The sequence below is a fragment of the Poecilia formosa genome, unplaced genomic scaffold (genome assembly GCF_000485575.1).
Source record: "Poecilia formosa unplaced genomic scaffold, Poecilia_formosa-5.1.2 Scaffold55, whole genome shotgun sequence".
Lineage (NCBI taxonomy): Eukaryota > Metazoa > Chordata > Actinopteri > Cyprinodontiformes > Poeciliidae > Poecilia > Poecilia formosa.
This window is the reverse complement of record NW_006799994.1, coordinates 2,265,628-2,280,283: the sequence shown is the minus strand read 5'-3', so window position 1 is coordinate 2,280,283 and position 14,656 is coordinate 2,265,628. Positions and strand designations below refer to the sequence as shown.

General features: G+C 41.0%; 1 protein-coding gene across 1 annotated transcript in view; it reads right to left on the bottom strand.

Annotated features, from left to right (window-relative positions):
• Positions 1–354: 354 nt before the first annotated feature.
• fgd4a (FYVE, RhoGEF and PH domain containing 4a) overlaps positions 355–14,656 on the bottom strand; it is a gene marked incomplete at its 3' end in the record, with an annotated part of 60,304 nt that continues 46,002 nt past the window's right edge. The window contains exons 3-11 of the mRNA XM_007553278.2: positions 12,912–13,067; positions 11,594–11,777; positions 7,348–7,738; positions 2,881–2,970; positions 2,642–2,787; positions 1,443–1,599; positions 1,227–1,365; positions 605–663; positions 355–519 (exon numbers count right to left, since the gene is read on the bottom strand). Coding sequence (XP_007553340.2) covers positions 355–519; positions 605–663; positions 1,227–1,365; positions 1,443–1,599; positions 2,642–2,787; positions 2,881–2,970; positions 7,348–7,738; positions 11,594–11,777; positions 12,912–13,067 — 1,487 coding nt within the window. The remainder of the gene's footprint in view (positions 520–604; positions 664–1,226; positions 1,366–1,442; positions 1,600–2,641; positions 2,788–2,880; positions 2,971–7,347; positions 7,739–11,593; positions 11,778–12,911; positions 13,068–14,656) is intronic.

The window sequence follows — 14,656 nt, the reverse complement described above, 5'->3', positions numbered from 1 at the left end:
GAAACGTGTGGGGCTAAAATATGAACTCCTCTGCTCTGTGCTTCAAACTGTGGCTGACGGCACCGAAACGACAATGAAGTTTCACTTGTAGGCATGTGAAACGCGGCCAGCCGGCCGGCGGGCAGCATGTGGACCAGATTAGGACATTAGTGGCTAATTCTGCTCTGAGAAGCTGTGGGTGTTTCCTTCCTTTGTGCTGCAGCGCTGCAGGTAATCCCCGCTAGCAGCAGCAGCAGCAGCAGCAGCAGCAGCAGCAGCAGCAGCAGCANGCTGTACCCTTAGTGTGTGTGTGTGCACCAGGTTTTTATATCCTTGTGTGTGTGTGTGTGTGTGTGTGTGTGTGTGTGTGTGTGTGTGTGTGTGTTTCCTCACCAGGAACAGGTATCTGTCCATGGTGGAGGTGTTCCTGGCTGCCAGCTTCATGATGTGGCCCTCCTTGATGAATTCGTTGGACGGATGAACGATGTCCTCCTCTTCTCCCAGCATCTCGTAAATCTCCATCAGCTTCTTCAGGTTTTCCTGAACAGTTACAGGAAGTTTGCTTTCGCTCCAAACTGGACAGATTTTCTACCTGCAGAGGCAGGAAATCTGCTCCGCTACTTACAGATTTCCTAATGGCGCTGTTGGAGTGGGTGGCTGCTGTGGCGATGATTTCTAATGATTCTGGAAAATAATGTACACATTTCAATATTTCCTCCGTCTTCAGAAACACATTCATAAACGACAACAAGGTGGAAGAAATGTCTGTTGTTAATATCGGCCCAGTGTTGGCGTTTCTGCAAAGAACCAATCAGCTGCGACACCAGATCATCTACGGAAGACAATTAGAGCCACCAAAAAGAAAGACTTCTGACTTTTGATTAAAGTCTTGAAAAAAAATCAAAATTATGACAAAAAAATGAAAAATCTGAGATTGAAAACATTTAGAAAAAAACCTTATTCTTGAAATTGTGACTATCTGATGACTTTGAAAGTTTAAATATTGACTTTAAAACTTGCAATTAAGACTTTCCATCTTATAAATGACTTTAAAACTTAGAACTATGATTTTCAATGGGAGTGCAGATAAAATGCAACCCTTGCTTAAAAAAATCCTCTGAAAGTGAATAAAGAATTCAACAGAAAAACGTAGAAACACGATCAGAAAGTCTGAAGTTCTGCTGATCGGGTTTGAATGTTTGTTCACTCGAGAAGATTCCAGCTGATAAATGTGGATTTTAACGTACTTTCTGCGTCGCTGCGGTCCGGGTCGTTCTGAGGAAGCTTCTTCAGGTAGTCCTTCAGCAGCATCTCGTATCGGGGAACTCTCTGCACCGGCTCCAACATGTGATGCTGCAGCGTCAGGCTGCCGCAGATCTCCTGACTCTGTCCACAAACCAACAGGAAGCTTCTTAACGTCAGTCAGAAACGTTTGCGCCCAGAGCGGAGCGGCGCAGGTTTACCTGAATCTCCTGAATGATGGCCTTGAACGGCGGCGAGCGGTCGGTCCACTGCTTCAGCAGCTCCATGGCCTTGTCGAAGTTCTTCACGTACTCGGCGTACATTTTGAGGAAGGGGGTGAGTTTCTGCAGGATGTCGCCGATCCGCGGTGTGGACGCCCTGCAGCGCAGCAGGAAGGATCAGATTATCTGACATCATTCAGGAGAACACAACAAAAACTACCCAGAGTTTCAAAAACCAAAGCATTTTTCCCCTAAATTAAACTGATAATTGCCAAAATTATGCAAAATGACGTTTTCATATTATTACTGAGTGAAGCTGAATTTCAGATCACACTCAGAATAATCAAATATATGTTTGTTTTTTAACAGTGACAGAAAAATCCGCCTGTCATTTTGACAGATTATAATTCACACCCCGACCACCAGGTGGAGACATTTTCACCTTTACACACTTCACAGACATAAATAAGTCCAGGCGTCATAAAAACTAATATCTCCACCACATTTTGAAAACAAGGGTGTCCAATGTGGAGCGGGGGCCGTTTATGACAAAAACTCAAGTACATTTTTAATTGAGTTTGTTTCAGGGTCTGTAATTAGTTAATCACATTTTAATTGGCAAAGTAAGCAACATATTCAATTAAAAAAACATTTTTACTGCTAAATTATCAAATATATGAGCTCAACAACAAAGATATGACTTTTGATCTGCTCTTCAACCATCAGACTGGAGCAAAGTGTTTTTCTATGTGTTCATCTTTTCAGAGTTTCATGGAGCTTCTTTACAAATGTGGACGCTAACATTAGCATTAGCTGCTACGTGTTTAGCATTGAGATGCTATTTTAGTCTTAAATAGTTTCTCTAACAGAATAACTCCTTTTAGCATGACTTGAACACAACAAGCATCTTTTCCAGCGTCCAATCAGATTGTTTGAAACAGAAATGAACCCCCTGCGGGCCGAGAGAAGCAGCTTCCATCGCTGCTGTTGGAGGATGCAACTTGTGCGTCAGGTTAATAGTTGTACCAGAAACACACAAATGAGAAAGTTCCAAGATGTAAAAAAAGAAAAAAGAAAAGAAAAAAGGCTAGATTAATTGCATTAATATTTTAAATTTCAGGCCCCAGTTCCTGTCTGACCTCTTGCGTGTCCAGGTCTGTTCACGGTTTCATGTTTTTACACGTTTAGCTGGAACCTACCACTCCCCCATGCGTTTCTCCAGATCAGGAAGCAGAAACTGGCTGTGGAAGGCGTGGATGGAGCTGATGTTGGAGAAGATGTTCTTCACCACATCCAGAGGGAAAGTGCCTTTATTTGCCTCCTCCATCATCCTGGTGCAGAACACCTGCACAGCCATGCACGCGGTTAGGGATCAACAACGTTTTTTCTCTGTCGACTGAAAACAGAAGTGAGACGGAGATTTGGGCGAGTTCCTCACCTGGTCCAGCAGGTTGAGTCGGGCCACGTACGCCTTCTCCGTGTGCAGCAGCTCGCTGGCGATCTTAAACAGCTTCTGCTCGTTTGTCTCCTGAGAAGAAAGAAGACATTTCTATTAATAAGGACAGTTTAAACATCACAGCCCTGCAGGAACCAGGAAGTAGAATCTGTTTCTGAAAGGACTTCGGTCTCTCCAGCTGAGCTAGCTGCTCTGATCAGCAGCCCAATGAGTTCTGGTTCTTTCAGAACAGGAAATGAAAACAGGGAATAAGGGAAATGACACCAGAAAAAACAAAAACACCAGTTAACAATGAGTGAGAAGTCAGCTGCTGTCACACAACAAGAGAGGTCTGAAAAAGCGATGGTGTTGCATTCTGGGACGTGGAGATTTCATAAGGTGCAGAGCCACAAAAAGGAACCATCTTCCTTTTAAATGCTGGTCAGAAACCTGACAACAACGAGCCACACACTTCCTCATGATGTCCGTCATGAATTCTCCGATCAGCTCAAACAAACAGCTGCTGGTTTTATCGTGAAAACAAGACAAAACTGCAGCTTTTCTGCCGTTAAACAGCAACAACTGGGACGGGTTAAGAGTTTTCACATTAAACACGTGAAAGACAGTGATGTCTTAGGGCATCACTGCTGTTTATCCTGCTTTGTAAATAAATAATCATAGCACTTCGTTAAACACAGACAGAAATGATGTTGCTAGTTCAGTAAAATACTTGGTGACTTGGCAAATTTACTTCAATAGTAGTAAAAAAATGTTGATTATTTTTGGTGATTCTGCTCATACGTCACAGTTAGGACGGTACCAGCATTTCCTCCAGATGTAGCGAAATGATGATGTCCAATTAACTAATTAATTATTAAATTAGTCTCCAGACATGCATTTCTGTTGATAAACTGAAATCTTTCCGATTCCCCTGGCGTGACGGATTCTTCCTCGCTGAGCGGCCGTCCGGTCCACATCGTTTCTCTGTGGGTAAACGACCAGCTGTCTGACCAGCTTCAGCAGCATCTTCACAGTTTCAGCCTTCTGCTCTGAGGTCAATCTGAGGTCACAGACGGCAGTTAACCTATCAGATGTCTCCAAAGCCATGACATCATCATCTGAGCTTCGCCTTGTTGGTTAAAGAGACAGAAATCTTTCTGAAGATGTTAAATAAATCTTTCATTATTGTGAAGTTTGGTCTAATAAACTTCAGACAGTGATAAAATATTTGTATGTAAACGTTAAAGTTCAGCGTCTGCCTGTGACGTCTTTCACTCGTCTGCATCGTTTGGGCGGCTTCTCGCCTTTCTGCTTTCACACTTTTTCACATTTCTAGTTTATACTTAAAAAATGAATGTAACCACCATAAAATGTAAGCTTGAACAAAGTAGGAGGAAATATTAGAAAATATGACTTATACTCTATAACCTGGACACCAAATTTAGTCAGTTTCAGAGTGAAAACTGTCTCATAATTAACTCTAGAGCCAAGCGCTAACCCAGTGAACATTGACTGACCTCTTGGCTTGGTGCTAACGGGGCTAATTGACTTAAGCCTGCTGTTTACTGTGGCAGCTCAAATTAATGGCTTATCTGGTTTCACTTCCACACACATCCAGGTAGGTGTAGCATGGAGTCTGTTCTGCTGTGAAACCCAGTGAGGTTACTGGTTCCAGGAAGGTCTCCACATGAAATTTACTTTAAATTCACTGGGAAATTCTTCCTTTTACTCGTAAGTCAATCACAAAGACAATTTTCCCACGATTGGCTCAGATTTGCAGTTCAAACAGTGAAAAATCTGAATTTCTCCCCATTTTGTATAAAATCAACGTGTTTAAGTTCAGAATGTGCATCAGTGGAGGAGAAACTGGATGAAAGTGGATGTAGGGGCGATATGAGCTTAAAGTTTTATCACAGTATTTTCTGTTAGTATTGTGAAAACAATAAAAGTGACAATAATAATTATTTATTACTTATTTTTTAGGTAGTTGCAATCACAGCCACACAAACAAATACTGTTCATGAAACGTTTCTTTAGGACACCAGTCACATAAAGAAGTTTAAAAATGCACAAAATAACTGAATTGAATCATATTTTCAAATGTATTGCTATTCATTGAAACAGTTTTATGGAAACAAGTGGAGAACAGCAGCAAACAAATAAAAACAGTTTTAAAGGTTTTTAAACATCAATTGAAATGAATAGTGTCAATGATAAATCAAAATCTTATTTTAATAAGTAATTTATGATGGTTGTTTACAAACAGCCGTTTTGCTGGGATTTTAACCCACAACCATCTCAGGTTTACAGACAATGAGAACATTTCCAGAGAGGCTGAGTGGAAGAACAACGTCTCATTGAGGTCAAAGGTCAGAGGAGAATGGGCCAATCAAGCAGAACCTCTGCAGTTACAACATGTGGAACCTTGAAGCAGCTGAGCTACAGCAGCTGATGACTTCACTGCTAACGCCAGGCTAAAATCCGAGACTCTCAAACTACAGGACGATAAAACAAATGTTGGTTTCGAGAGACGATGGTCTTCTGCAGAAAGAAGATCCAAATGAAAGAGTTCTGCATCGAGTTTTATACTAAAATATGTTTTAAATAGTAAAAAAGGAATTGACTGTAATGAAAGAGTTAGCTAACAGTCGCTGCGCTGTTCAAAAGATTAACTAATTCAGGTCTAAAACCAAGAGCCTGAAATATCAGCAGGGACACTTTGAAAAACAAAGAAGCTGCAGCTAGTATAATATTTAACACATTACAGAGAGTCAAGGCTGTAATTATATACAGCTTACTTCAAAATGATCCGAATCTCTGAACTCAGGCGTTTCGATCGCCTTCATAGCTGCAGGTGTGTAAATCCAGCCTCCAAACACGCAGACGGATCGCGCAGGTCAAATCAGGCAGCAGCACAAAAACTGTTTGAGTTGTCAAACATTTGACATGAAGACCATGAAAACATCCAGAGTAAAGGTCAAAGATCACAGGCGAAGCATCTGGAACCAGAGTCGCTCTGAGCAGCTCAGGACTGGAACCACCTGTCCAACAGCTCCAGAAATCTCCTTGCTTCTCAAACAGCAGGCGGCTGTTGGTGGTTTTATAAGGAAGAGGAAACGGCTGGGTCTCCTAAAACCACGAGAGCTGGGAGTCGATAACTTCAGGATCAGCTCAAGGACAGAGCGCAGGATTCTTAACAGAATGGATTAAGATGCAGAAAGCATTAACCTGTCTGCAATGTGTAAAGTTTGGTGGAAGGAGGATCTGTTCTTCAGAGCTTAGTCTCAGTCTGTTAGTTCCAGTGAAAGGAACTCTGTCCAAAAGGTTTCTGCTTGCTGGAGCTTTCAGTCTCATTCCAGCTGCCTGCAGGCAGTTCAGGGAATTGCTTTTCCTGTTCCAACGTTACGGAGCAGCGGAGCACAAAGCCAGACCCTTTTCTGTTTTCTATTGCAAAAACTACTCCATTTGCTTTGTTATATTATTACTTTAAACTTGTGTCGGGAAACTTTTTTAAAAGAAAAAAACATTTTTATTTTTATTTATTTTAATTTTAATGTAAGACCCATTTATTAAAAATATTCAGTTTTTTCCCTATTTTTTATTTTTATTAATTTTCAAACTTGTTTCAAGAACTTCTTTAATGAAAAAGAAACTGTATTTTATTTATTTTCTTTATTAATATTTGTTAAAACATTTTTGTCAAGAATGCCATTTTAAATATTACATCTTTTTTAACTTATTTTTAAGAAACAAACTAAGTTAAAACCTCTTTAATTAAAAAATATTCTACTTTAATTTACTATTTTTTTAACTTGTCAAGACCTTTTAACTGAACAACAGGCTATTTCTTTCATTTTCTTTATTTTTTATTATTACAAACCTTATTAAATAATAATTATTGTTATAACTTATTTTTATTTTACTTTTTAACTTGTCAAAAACTTTAACAGGTTGCAAAATCCTGACCTGAAGCTGATAGAAACCTGTGGGAAGAATTAAAGCTGAGACTGCGAGCCTCGTCCCACATCAGTGTCTGACCTCATGACTTCTGGAAGACTGGTCACTCATTGTCCTCATGGAAAACCTTCCTAGAACAACTTATAGCTTCAAAGCGTGAGCCAACATCCTCTGACTCGCTTAAAGAGTTAAAGTATATAAAGTTTTGTTTAGGCAGCAGAGAAAGAGACGCCTCATATTTCTGCAAATGCTGAATAAAACACAGGAAAGTCATTTAAATGTTTATTTATATCTCATTCTGCTCAGATTTCTCAGTTGTGTTTATCCCTGAGAAGGCAGAGCAGCTGATATATTTAATCTCCTCAGACAACCGCAGGTTCCTGGGGGGTTTGGTTGCTACGGCAAAACTCAGCAGCTGAAATGTTCGACAGAGCAGCTCTTCACCCAAACAGGCTGCTTCCCCCTCACACAACGACTGATTACTTGTGCTTAGTTTATAAAAACAAAACCTACCTTTTGCTCAGAGTGTCCCTCTTCACTCTTCTGCAGAGTTTCTGTTGTTTTCTCCGTATCCTCATTCTCAGCACCGGTCCTGTCTGAGTGCTGTGAAGCTGAATGATCGTCCACCTCATCTGCTTTTTCCAAATCTCCGTTTACGAGCTCAGCAGTCTCTGTCCTCACGCTGTGGTGCGTCTCCTCCTCCGTCTCCTTGTCCTGCTCCATCTGTGCTAGCACCCCGTTAGCCGCTGGCCTCTTGGCATCCTGCGTGGCGGCCGCCGCGCACGAGAACTTCTCCTGAATCTTGCTGATGTCGGCCCGCTGGCAGACGCGGAGAGCCGAGCTGCAGCTGGACACCTTGCTGGTCTGTTTGAGCGCCGAGCCGTCTCTCTTGTTGTCTGCGCTGCTGGAGGAAGAGAGCAAAGGCGAAGGAGGAAGTGTGTCAGAGTGCAGAAGAAGTTATAGAAGGACTTTCATTTAAATTATGCAGTCAAAGGAGCCTGCAGACGGCTGTTGGTAGCTGACATTTTCACAGCCAGTGTGAGTCTCGGCGTCGAGCTGCGTGAGTTCGCACGTGGGCGTCAAGAGTTAAAAATAAATCCAGAGGAGGTGCACTAACTTCTTGCTGTGGCAGAGGAAGTGTAACAGAGGTACAGTAATAAAGAGGTGTTCCCAGGAGGTACAAGCTGTCCTACTTCTACACAGGAAACCTACTTTCCTCTGAGCTCAGAAATAAACGTAGAAAAAGGTTTTAAAAAGTTTGAGTCCAGCTGCTCCACATCCTGCAGCTGCTTCCTCGCCTGAATGAATCACCTGCAAACAGCTGCTAAAAAATCTCTTCAGCTGATCTCAGCTCCTTTTTAAAAAATAAAGTCGCTTTAAACTCCTTTATTTGCTACATAACCTTTACCGATACAACAGTTTCTGTGTTGCAATGAGCATTACTGCTCATAAAAACAGGAAGTGTGTATAAATAGAGGAAGAACAGGCGGCTGGTGAGCAGTCTGCATGAATCAGTTGTGTGCTGCATGCCACCTGAGATCTACTACAGTCTGACAGGAAGAACCCAGAGACACGAAAATAAACCAGATGCATCTGCTGCGGGAAACGTGTGGGGCTAAAATATGAACTCCTCTGCTCTGTGCTTCAAACTGTGGCTGACGGCACCGAAACGACAATGAAGTTTCACTTGTAGGCATGTGAAACGCGGCCAGCCGGCCGGCGGGCAGCATGTGGACCAGATTAGGACATTAGTGGCTAATTCTGCTCTGAGAAGCTGTGGGTGTTTCCTTCCTTTGTGCTGCAGCGCTGCAGGTAATCCCCGCTAGCAGCAGCAGCAGCAGCAGCAGCAGCAGCAGCAGCAGCAGCAGCAGCATCGGAGTGGAAACTGAGGTGATTAACATCAGGAGCAGAGGAAGTCTGCTGATGTTCTCACAACCTGCAGTAAATAAACAATAAGACTGATTCATTCTGATGCTCATCTGAAAACTACCTACTGACCACGAGACAGTTACAGGAGGGTCCTCAAACTGTGGTGCATGCACCACTGGTGGCACGCAGACTCATGTTATGGGGACCAACACGAGGTTTTGCCATTTATACTAAACAGCTAAACAGATGAATGCAAAGCTAATTAATGGTGAAATATTGGGTTGGTAGTTGTGGGCTGGATACTTACAACACAAAAAACTGATTCTTCAAAAAGATACAGTCTCAAATATATTAATAATTTGACATTCTTGTGGTGTAAAATCTTCTTATTGCATCAAAATGTAGCCCAGCACTGCCCCTCCCCAGCCTGTTGCTGCACAATCCCAACGTTTTACTTTTTACCCAGTGGTACTAAAGGCATGGTTGGTTATTTGGAAATCAGGGCCGGGACTTTGAAGCATTAACTTTGATGAATTAGTTACACAGATTTAAAAGCGTAAAAAAAAAAAAAAAAAATGCAATTAGCCGTAGTTTCTTTATGTGTTTCTGCTACGCCCAAAAATCTGACGCACAAGCTACATGCGCTAACAGCAGCAAAGGACGACAAAGCTGCTAACGCTCACTCTTTGGTTGCCTAGCAACAACCTGTTGAGTAACTTGGCAGCAGCAATTTCAGGTTTTACCTCATAACTGCTTCAAAAATAAATAAAAAACTTAAAAAACAGCTTGGAGCGAAAACTGTGGATAAAACAGAAAAACGCCACCAGTTTGGCAGCATTCAGATATTTAAAACAAAAACTAGTCAAAAATTACCGATATTTACCAATTTGTAAGGTTTATATCATGATAAATTTTTAACGGTGCAAATAAAAAGTCTAGATTGGTTTTATGAGATCCAGTTTTCCTTAGGTTCAAAGACATCAGTGTTGTCTCTCAGGCAAGTCTGCAGCTAGAATTTAACTGTAATTTACCAAATAATGATAAAAACAAAACACTGAAGCACCAAAGTGTTGGAAGTGGGAACCAGACGGCCGATCAGCAGAGCTACAGCAGCTCCTACCTTTGTCTCCTGGGTTTAATCCGGCAGCAGTGAGTCCTGCTCTCCGCCGGCTGAATGATGACCAGAGTTTCCCCTCGCCTGAACAAATCTCCTCTCATCCCCTCACTAACGCCTCAGCTGTCACACAGACTAATCTGCTGCCATCGGAGCTACACTCATCCAGACAAGCTCAGGACTTTCATCTGACGTCTTCTGCTTTTCCTTTTCTTGAAATAAACTCAGGCGTTGGGAAAGAAAAACTCTGTCACTTTGATTACAACAGCAACCCTGAGGGTTTTTATTACAAAAGCACCAGAGGGGGAAAAAATGGAGTTAGCCAATTAGAACTGAGCCGTTTTCTGCAGTTAGACCAGGAATCTGAGGCATTTAGGATTCACAGAGTTTTTATCCTCATTTTAACTAAATAAACCCATTTAGAGCCACAAACGTTCCCTGATTTATGGAAACTAACAAGACCTTTGACACCACTTCACAATACCTGATGAATGGCTAGTAAACAGTTTATAGCTGTATGTTTAATTATTCTGTAAACATTTTATAAAGCATTAATTACAAAATTGTAATTAAATAGATTAATCTGTTAGCACAATGACATGTAAAGTGAGGCTGAAGTTTGAAGAAAAACTAAATAGAATGTGTGAAGTTCGCTGTGTGGAAACCGGCTTTGTTCAAAGTTTTTCTGTTTATTCTGTGCAGATTGAGCTGAAGAAACTGACAAGAGATTTTCCTGTTTTATTGCTGTTTTATGTGTGAGAAAAAGTAGCAGATCTACCCAGTTAAAACGGATTTTAATTTGTCTGGTGCAACTGGATCAGGAAACCTTCACTCCTGATCAAATGTTCCCCGATTGCCAAACTTTGGCTGAAGAGGTGCTTGTACTTCCAGTTTACAGTGCAGCAGCAGAGCACAGAGGCATCCTCCAGATCAACAGCAAAACTTTGAGAGATTTCCAGTAGGAATTTGAGACGGTGCGTTCAGGTGAAACGTTCATGATTTAATCGTTTATTTCATTGTTTATATGTCACTGAGGTCACAGTCAATGTCTGTGCAGAGAAAAAGTTACATTCATTCTTCTGCCTGATGTGAAGGCACCATGTTGATTCTCTCAAATAAATATTACGTTTTACGTAGAACAAAAAGTCTCCCTTAGACAGCTGTGGATGTTTATGATGCAGTGAAGATGAAACTATCTTATGATAAAAATAAAATCTCACTGTGCTGACAGGGTACCAACTTCGTCTGAAATGTTGAATGCAGGAACTGTTTGCCTCATTATTTGGCAAGAACATTTTATTTTATTTTCAAGTAATAAAAATAAAATAGTCAAATTTTATTTGGTTCTTAATTAATGCATTATTAGTGATTATAAAGTGTTTACAGTTTAATTAAAAACATATTTATGTATCAGCCATTTACAAGGGGTGTTTCATTAAATATCAAACATTTTCTCCTATTTTTAGGTTTTAAATGAAAGAAATACTCAAATCTTTTTGAGGATGGATATATTTTCTTCTGTTGGATGTTTGTATTTGTTTATAATGATGTAAAAAAAAAAAAGGAAAAGTGAATAACAAGAAAAATAGATCAAAATTAATATTTCTGGTCCTTTTAGTGTCATAAAGTTGTGGAAAACCAGTGAAATTATTCCATGGAACAAACTGGAAAACTGATAAACCTGTATTTGTCATTATCTCTATATTTAAATCATTATTAAGAGGCATGTGATCCCTCCCCACACGTTAGAGTCCAGAGAGAACAGAGAGTCAGTACCGGTTCTCCTCAAAGCGGCTGATCAGGTCCGACACCTTGGACGCTTTGACCCTTTCGCGCGGCGTGGGGGTCGGCTTTCCTCCTCCGTCCTCCATGATGAATCTCAGCGGGGATTTCTGGACGCTGCCCGGCGGCGGCTGCAGAGGAGACACTGGACTCAGCAGGTGCTCCGGCTTTGGCGGCACTAAAGAAACAAACAAATAAAAAGAAACATGCCTGAGTCCTGATGGATGCATTCATGATTTTTTCCACTGGAGGAAATATGAAGCTGCAGTTCCACTCTGAAGCTGAAGAGGGCAGCAAAATCTACCCTATGTGACGACGGGCCTTACCTCTCAGATTCTTTTCTTTGTTTTTTTGGCACATTTTAAATACTTCAAATCAAATCAAATTAATTTTAATGAGACGTGATCATCACAGCAGTCGAGATACAAACCCACCAGCCGATGGGATCGTGGTTCCGTCTCCTTTTAAGTGCATTGTTAACTCTTTTGGAAAAGCTGAAAACCATCTCAAGCAAACATAAAACTTATTTGAAACATTGAGGATGTTTTTTTTATTTTGCTGCTTCCATCACTCTTTTCTAATGCGCTCATAAAAAAAAAGATGGAAACAGCTGCTGAGAACCAGGATCCACATAATAAACAGTGGATCAAAATGTGGATCTCCAGGGGGAGGAAGGCCAACCAGAACCACTCCAAGAGCCAGAGCTGGATTTACAAGAATCTGGGCCCTGGGCTGGAATCTGTTTTGGTGCCCTAGTCAGTAAAGGAAACATTATTTTGTTAATGTAAATTAGCTTTTGTTCTATCACAGGTTTAAACTGATACTAATTGATGACGGTAGGTTTAATCCGTATCTTGGTCAGTAGATCCATATTTTTACAGAATGTCTGCAAAAGATGCATTCAAAAAGAAGGATAAAAATCTGTGTGTTTACAAAGACCAAACTTAAATTAACCAAAAACAAGGTCAGGTTGGTTTAAAGTTTTCCCCTTAAAAGATTAAATTATTTGGAAACTGATTTTTTATTCACTCAGGCTACTTTCCTGTGATACTAACATTTATTCGAGGATCTATAGAAATGAGTTACGAGGCAGAAACTATCAGCTCTGTTCGCAGGTTTATAATTAGGTTTACAGCAACGAGAAGAAAGAAGTTCTTCATTGTTATCTTTGTAGAATGATTAACTGAAGTCAAACAGAAGAGGTTCACTGGTCTCACGGTTCACTGATTCAAGGACTTATTACACAAACACACTGTGGACTGTGAATCCTAAATCATTCAGCATGATTTACGGACGGCATGCCGACAGGTACCTTGTGGTTTAGACCGTAGCAGAGTCCTGCTTCCAGGTACTCTTCCATTGACCCCTCCCCTCCTCCTGTCAGCTGCCCCCCCAATCGCCCGATTCAGACACTCCTGCAGGATGGGCGAGCCGCCGCTGGCTTTCCTCGGCGAGCTGTAGCCTAGAGCTGAGGGACAAAGAATGCACATCCATCAGGACTTCCACAGACGGTCACACCAACACACTCGCTCATCATGGTGAAGGTGGGCAGTGGCAGATGACCACAGCAGCACACTGTGGTTAATGTTATAGCACCAATAGCTACTCGGATGATGCTGAGGCTGAAGAATATCTGCTGCTGAGGTACTTTAATATCCTGAAAAGGTCCAAAGGTCCAGAACCACAGAAACATATTTTTATTAAATCTTCCCACAACTTAAAAGCCTCTCTAATCGTTCTGATTTGATAAGAAATACTGCCTGTTAGCAGCACACTGAAGCTAATCTGCTAATGTGCTGAAAGCAGAGATAATATTTTGTTTAGTGCTGTAGTGTTTTTGCTACAGCCCTGGTTGTTAATGTTTTGTATTTTTATTTGTTTGTTGAACACTTGCCACTTGCTCAATAAAGTTTCTTCAAAAAACGACAATGAAACAGAACAGACGTCAAAATAAGAGCATAAACGTCTAACTACTGGAAGAATTACGGTTGTTAACCGAAACACAGATATCAAAATGTATTCAACTCAAAGTCTACAAAACAGCCAACTTTAAAATTTATCTGGACAAAAATATTTAGGGGAATCTAAGAGCCTTAAACAAAAAAAATTAGCTCCACTATTAGCACATTGGCAGATTCAGGGGAAGCCAAGTGTGACAAATATGTTTCTAAACTTAGCAGAAACTTTAAAGCGCTAATCTAAAAATGACCGCCGCTATTAGCGCATTAGCAGAAGTGATCCCACTGCTGCATGGAAATACACAGCAATGAATTACTTGGAGAATCTTCTCACATTCTCCACACAGATGACATTTATTCCAGAATGCATCACTGGAGAGGAAACCGTTTCAAATCTTTAGATTCCTGAATGTTTTCACCTAATTTTACCTAAAAACCTCAGTTACAGAGTTGGGTGAGTAAAGTTTGGTGCAGCTGTACGTTGTGTCTGCAGACCAAACTTACGGATTTGGTCTTCATTATTTATTAAACTTTTCTTTAAATGTTGCAAATATAATGAGCAACGTCACAGCTGCTCTCTGGGCAGCATTCAGCTCTCATCTCTGCCTATTAATACTGCTCTTAATTTGTAGAGGAGCTAAAGCTAAACTTTGTTAAGATTTCTCAGAGGTATTCTGGATTTTTCCCTTCTGACTGTGGAAATGATGCATTTCTTTCTGGAGCTGTTTGAGGGTTTTGGGTCATTTTTCTGACTCTGGTCGTCTTGGGAGGCGTTGATCCTCACGGCCTCCTCAGCTGCAGCGATGTTGAACAAACTGGATCTTTCTTACCGGACAAAGCAGGTGTAACTACTGAAAGTTTGAAAATGACAAACAAAGCTCTGGAAAAGTCAGAAACTGGAACATTTACTGCTCCGCTACAGCCACAGATATGGACAAGATCAAGACTAACAGACCAAATATTGGCCCGATTATCTCACCAATAATCCATCTGTTGAGACTTTTCCTGACCAGCTGGTCCAGACGGACCAGCATGACTGTTTAGATGGAGCAACAGACACAGACAGGCAGTGTTTACTGGAGACTAAACCAACCTCACT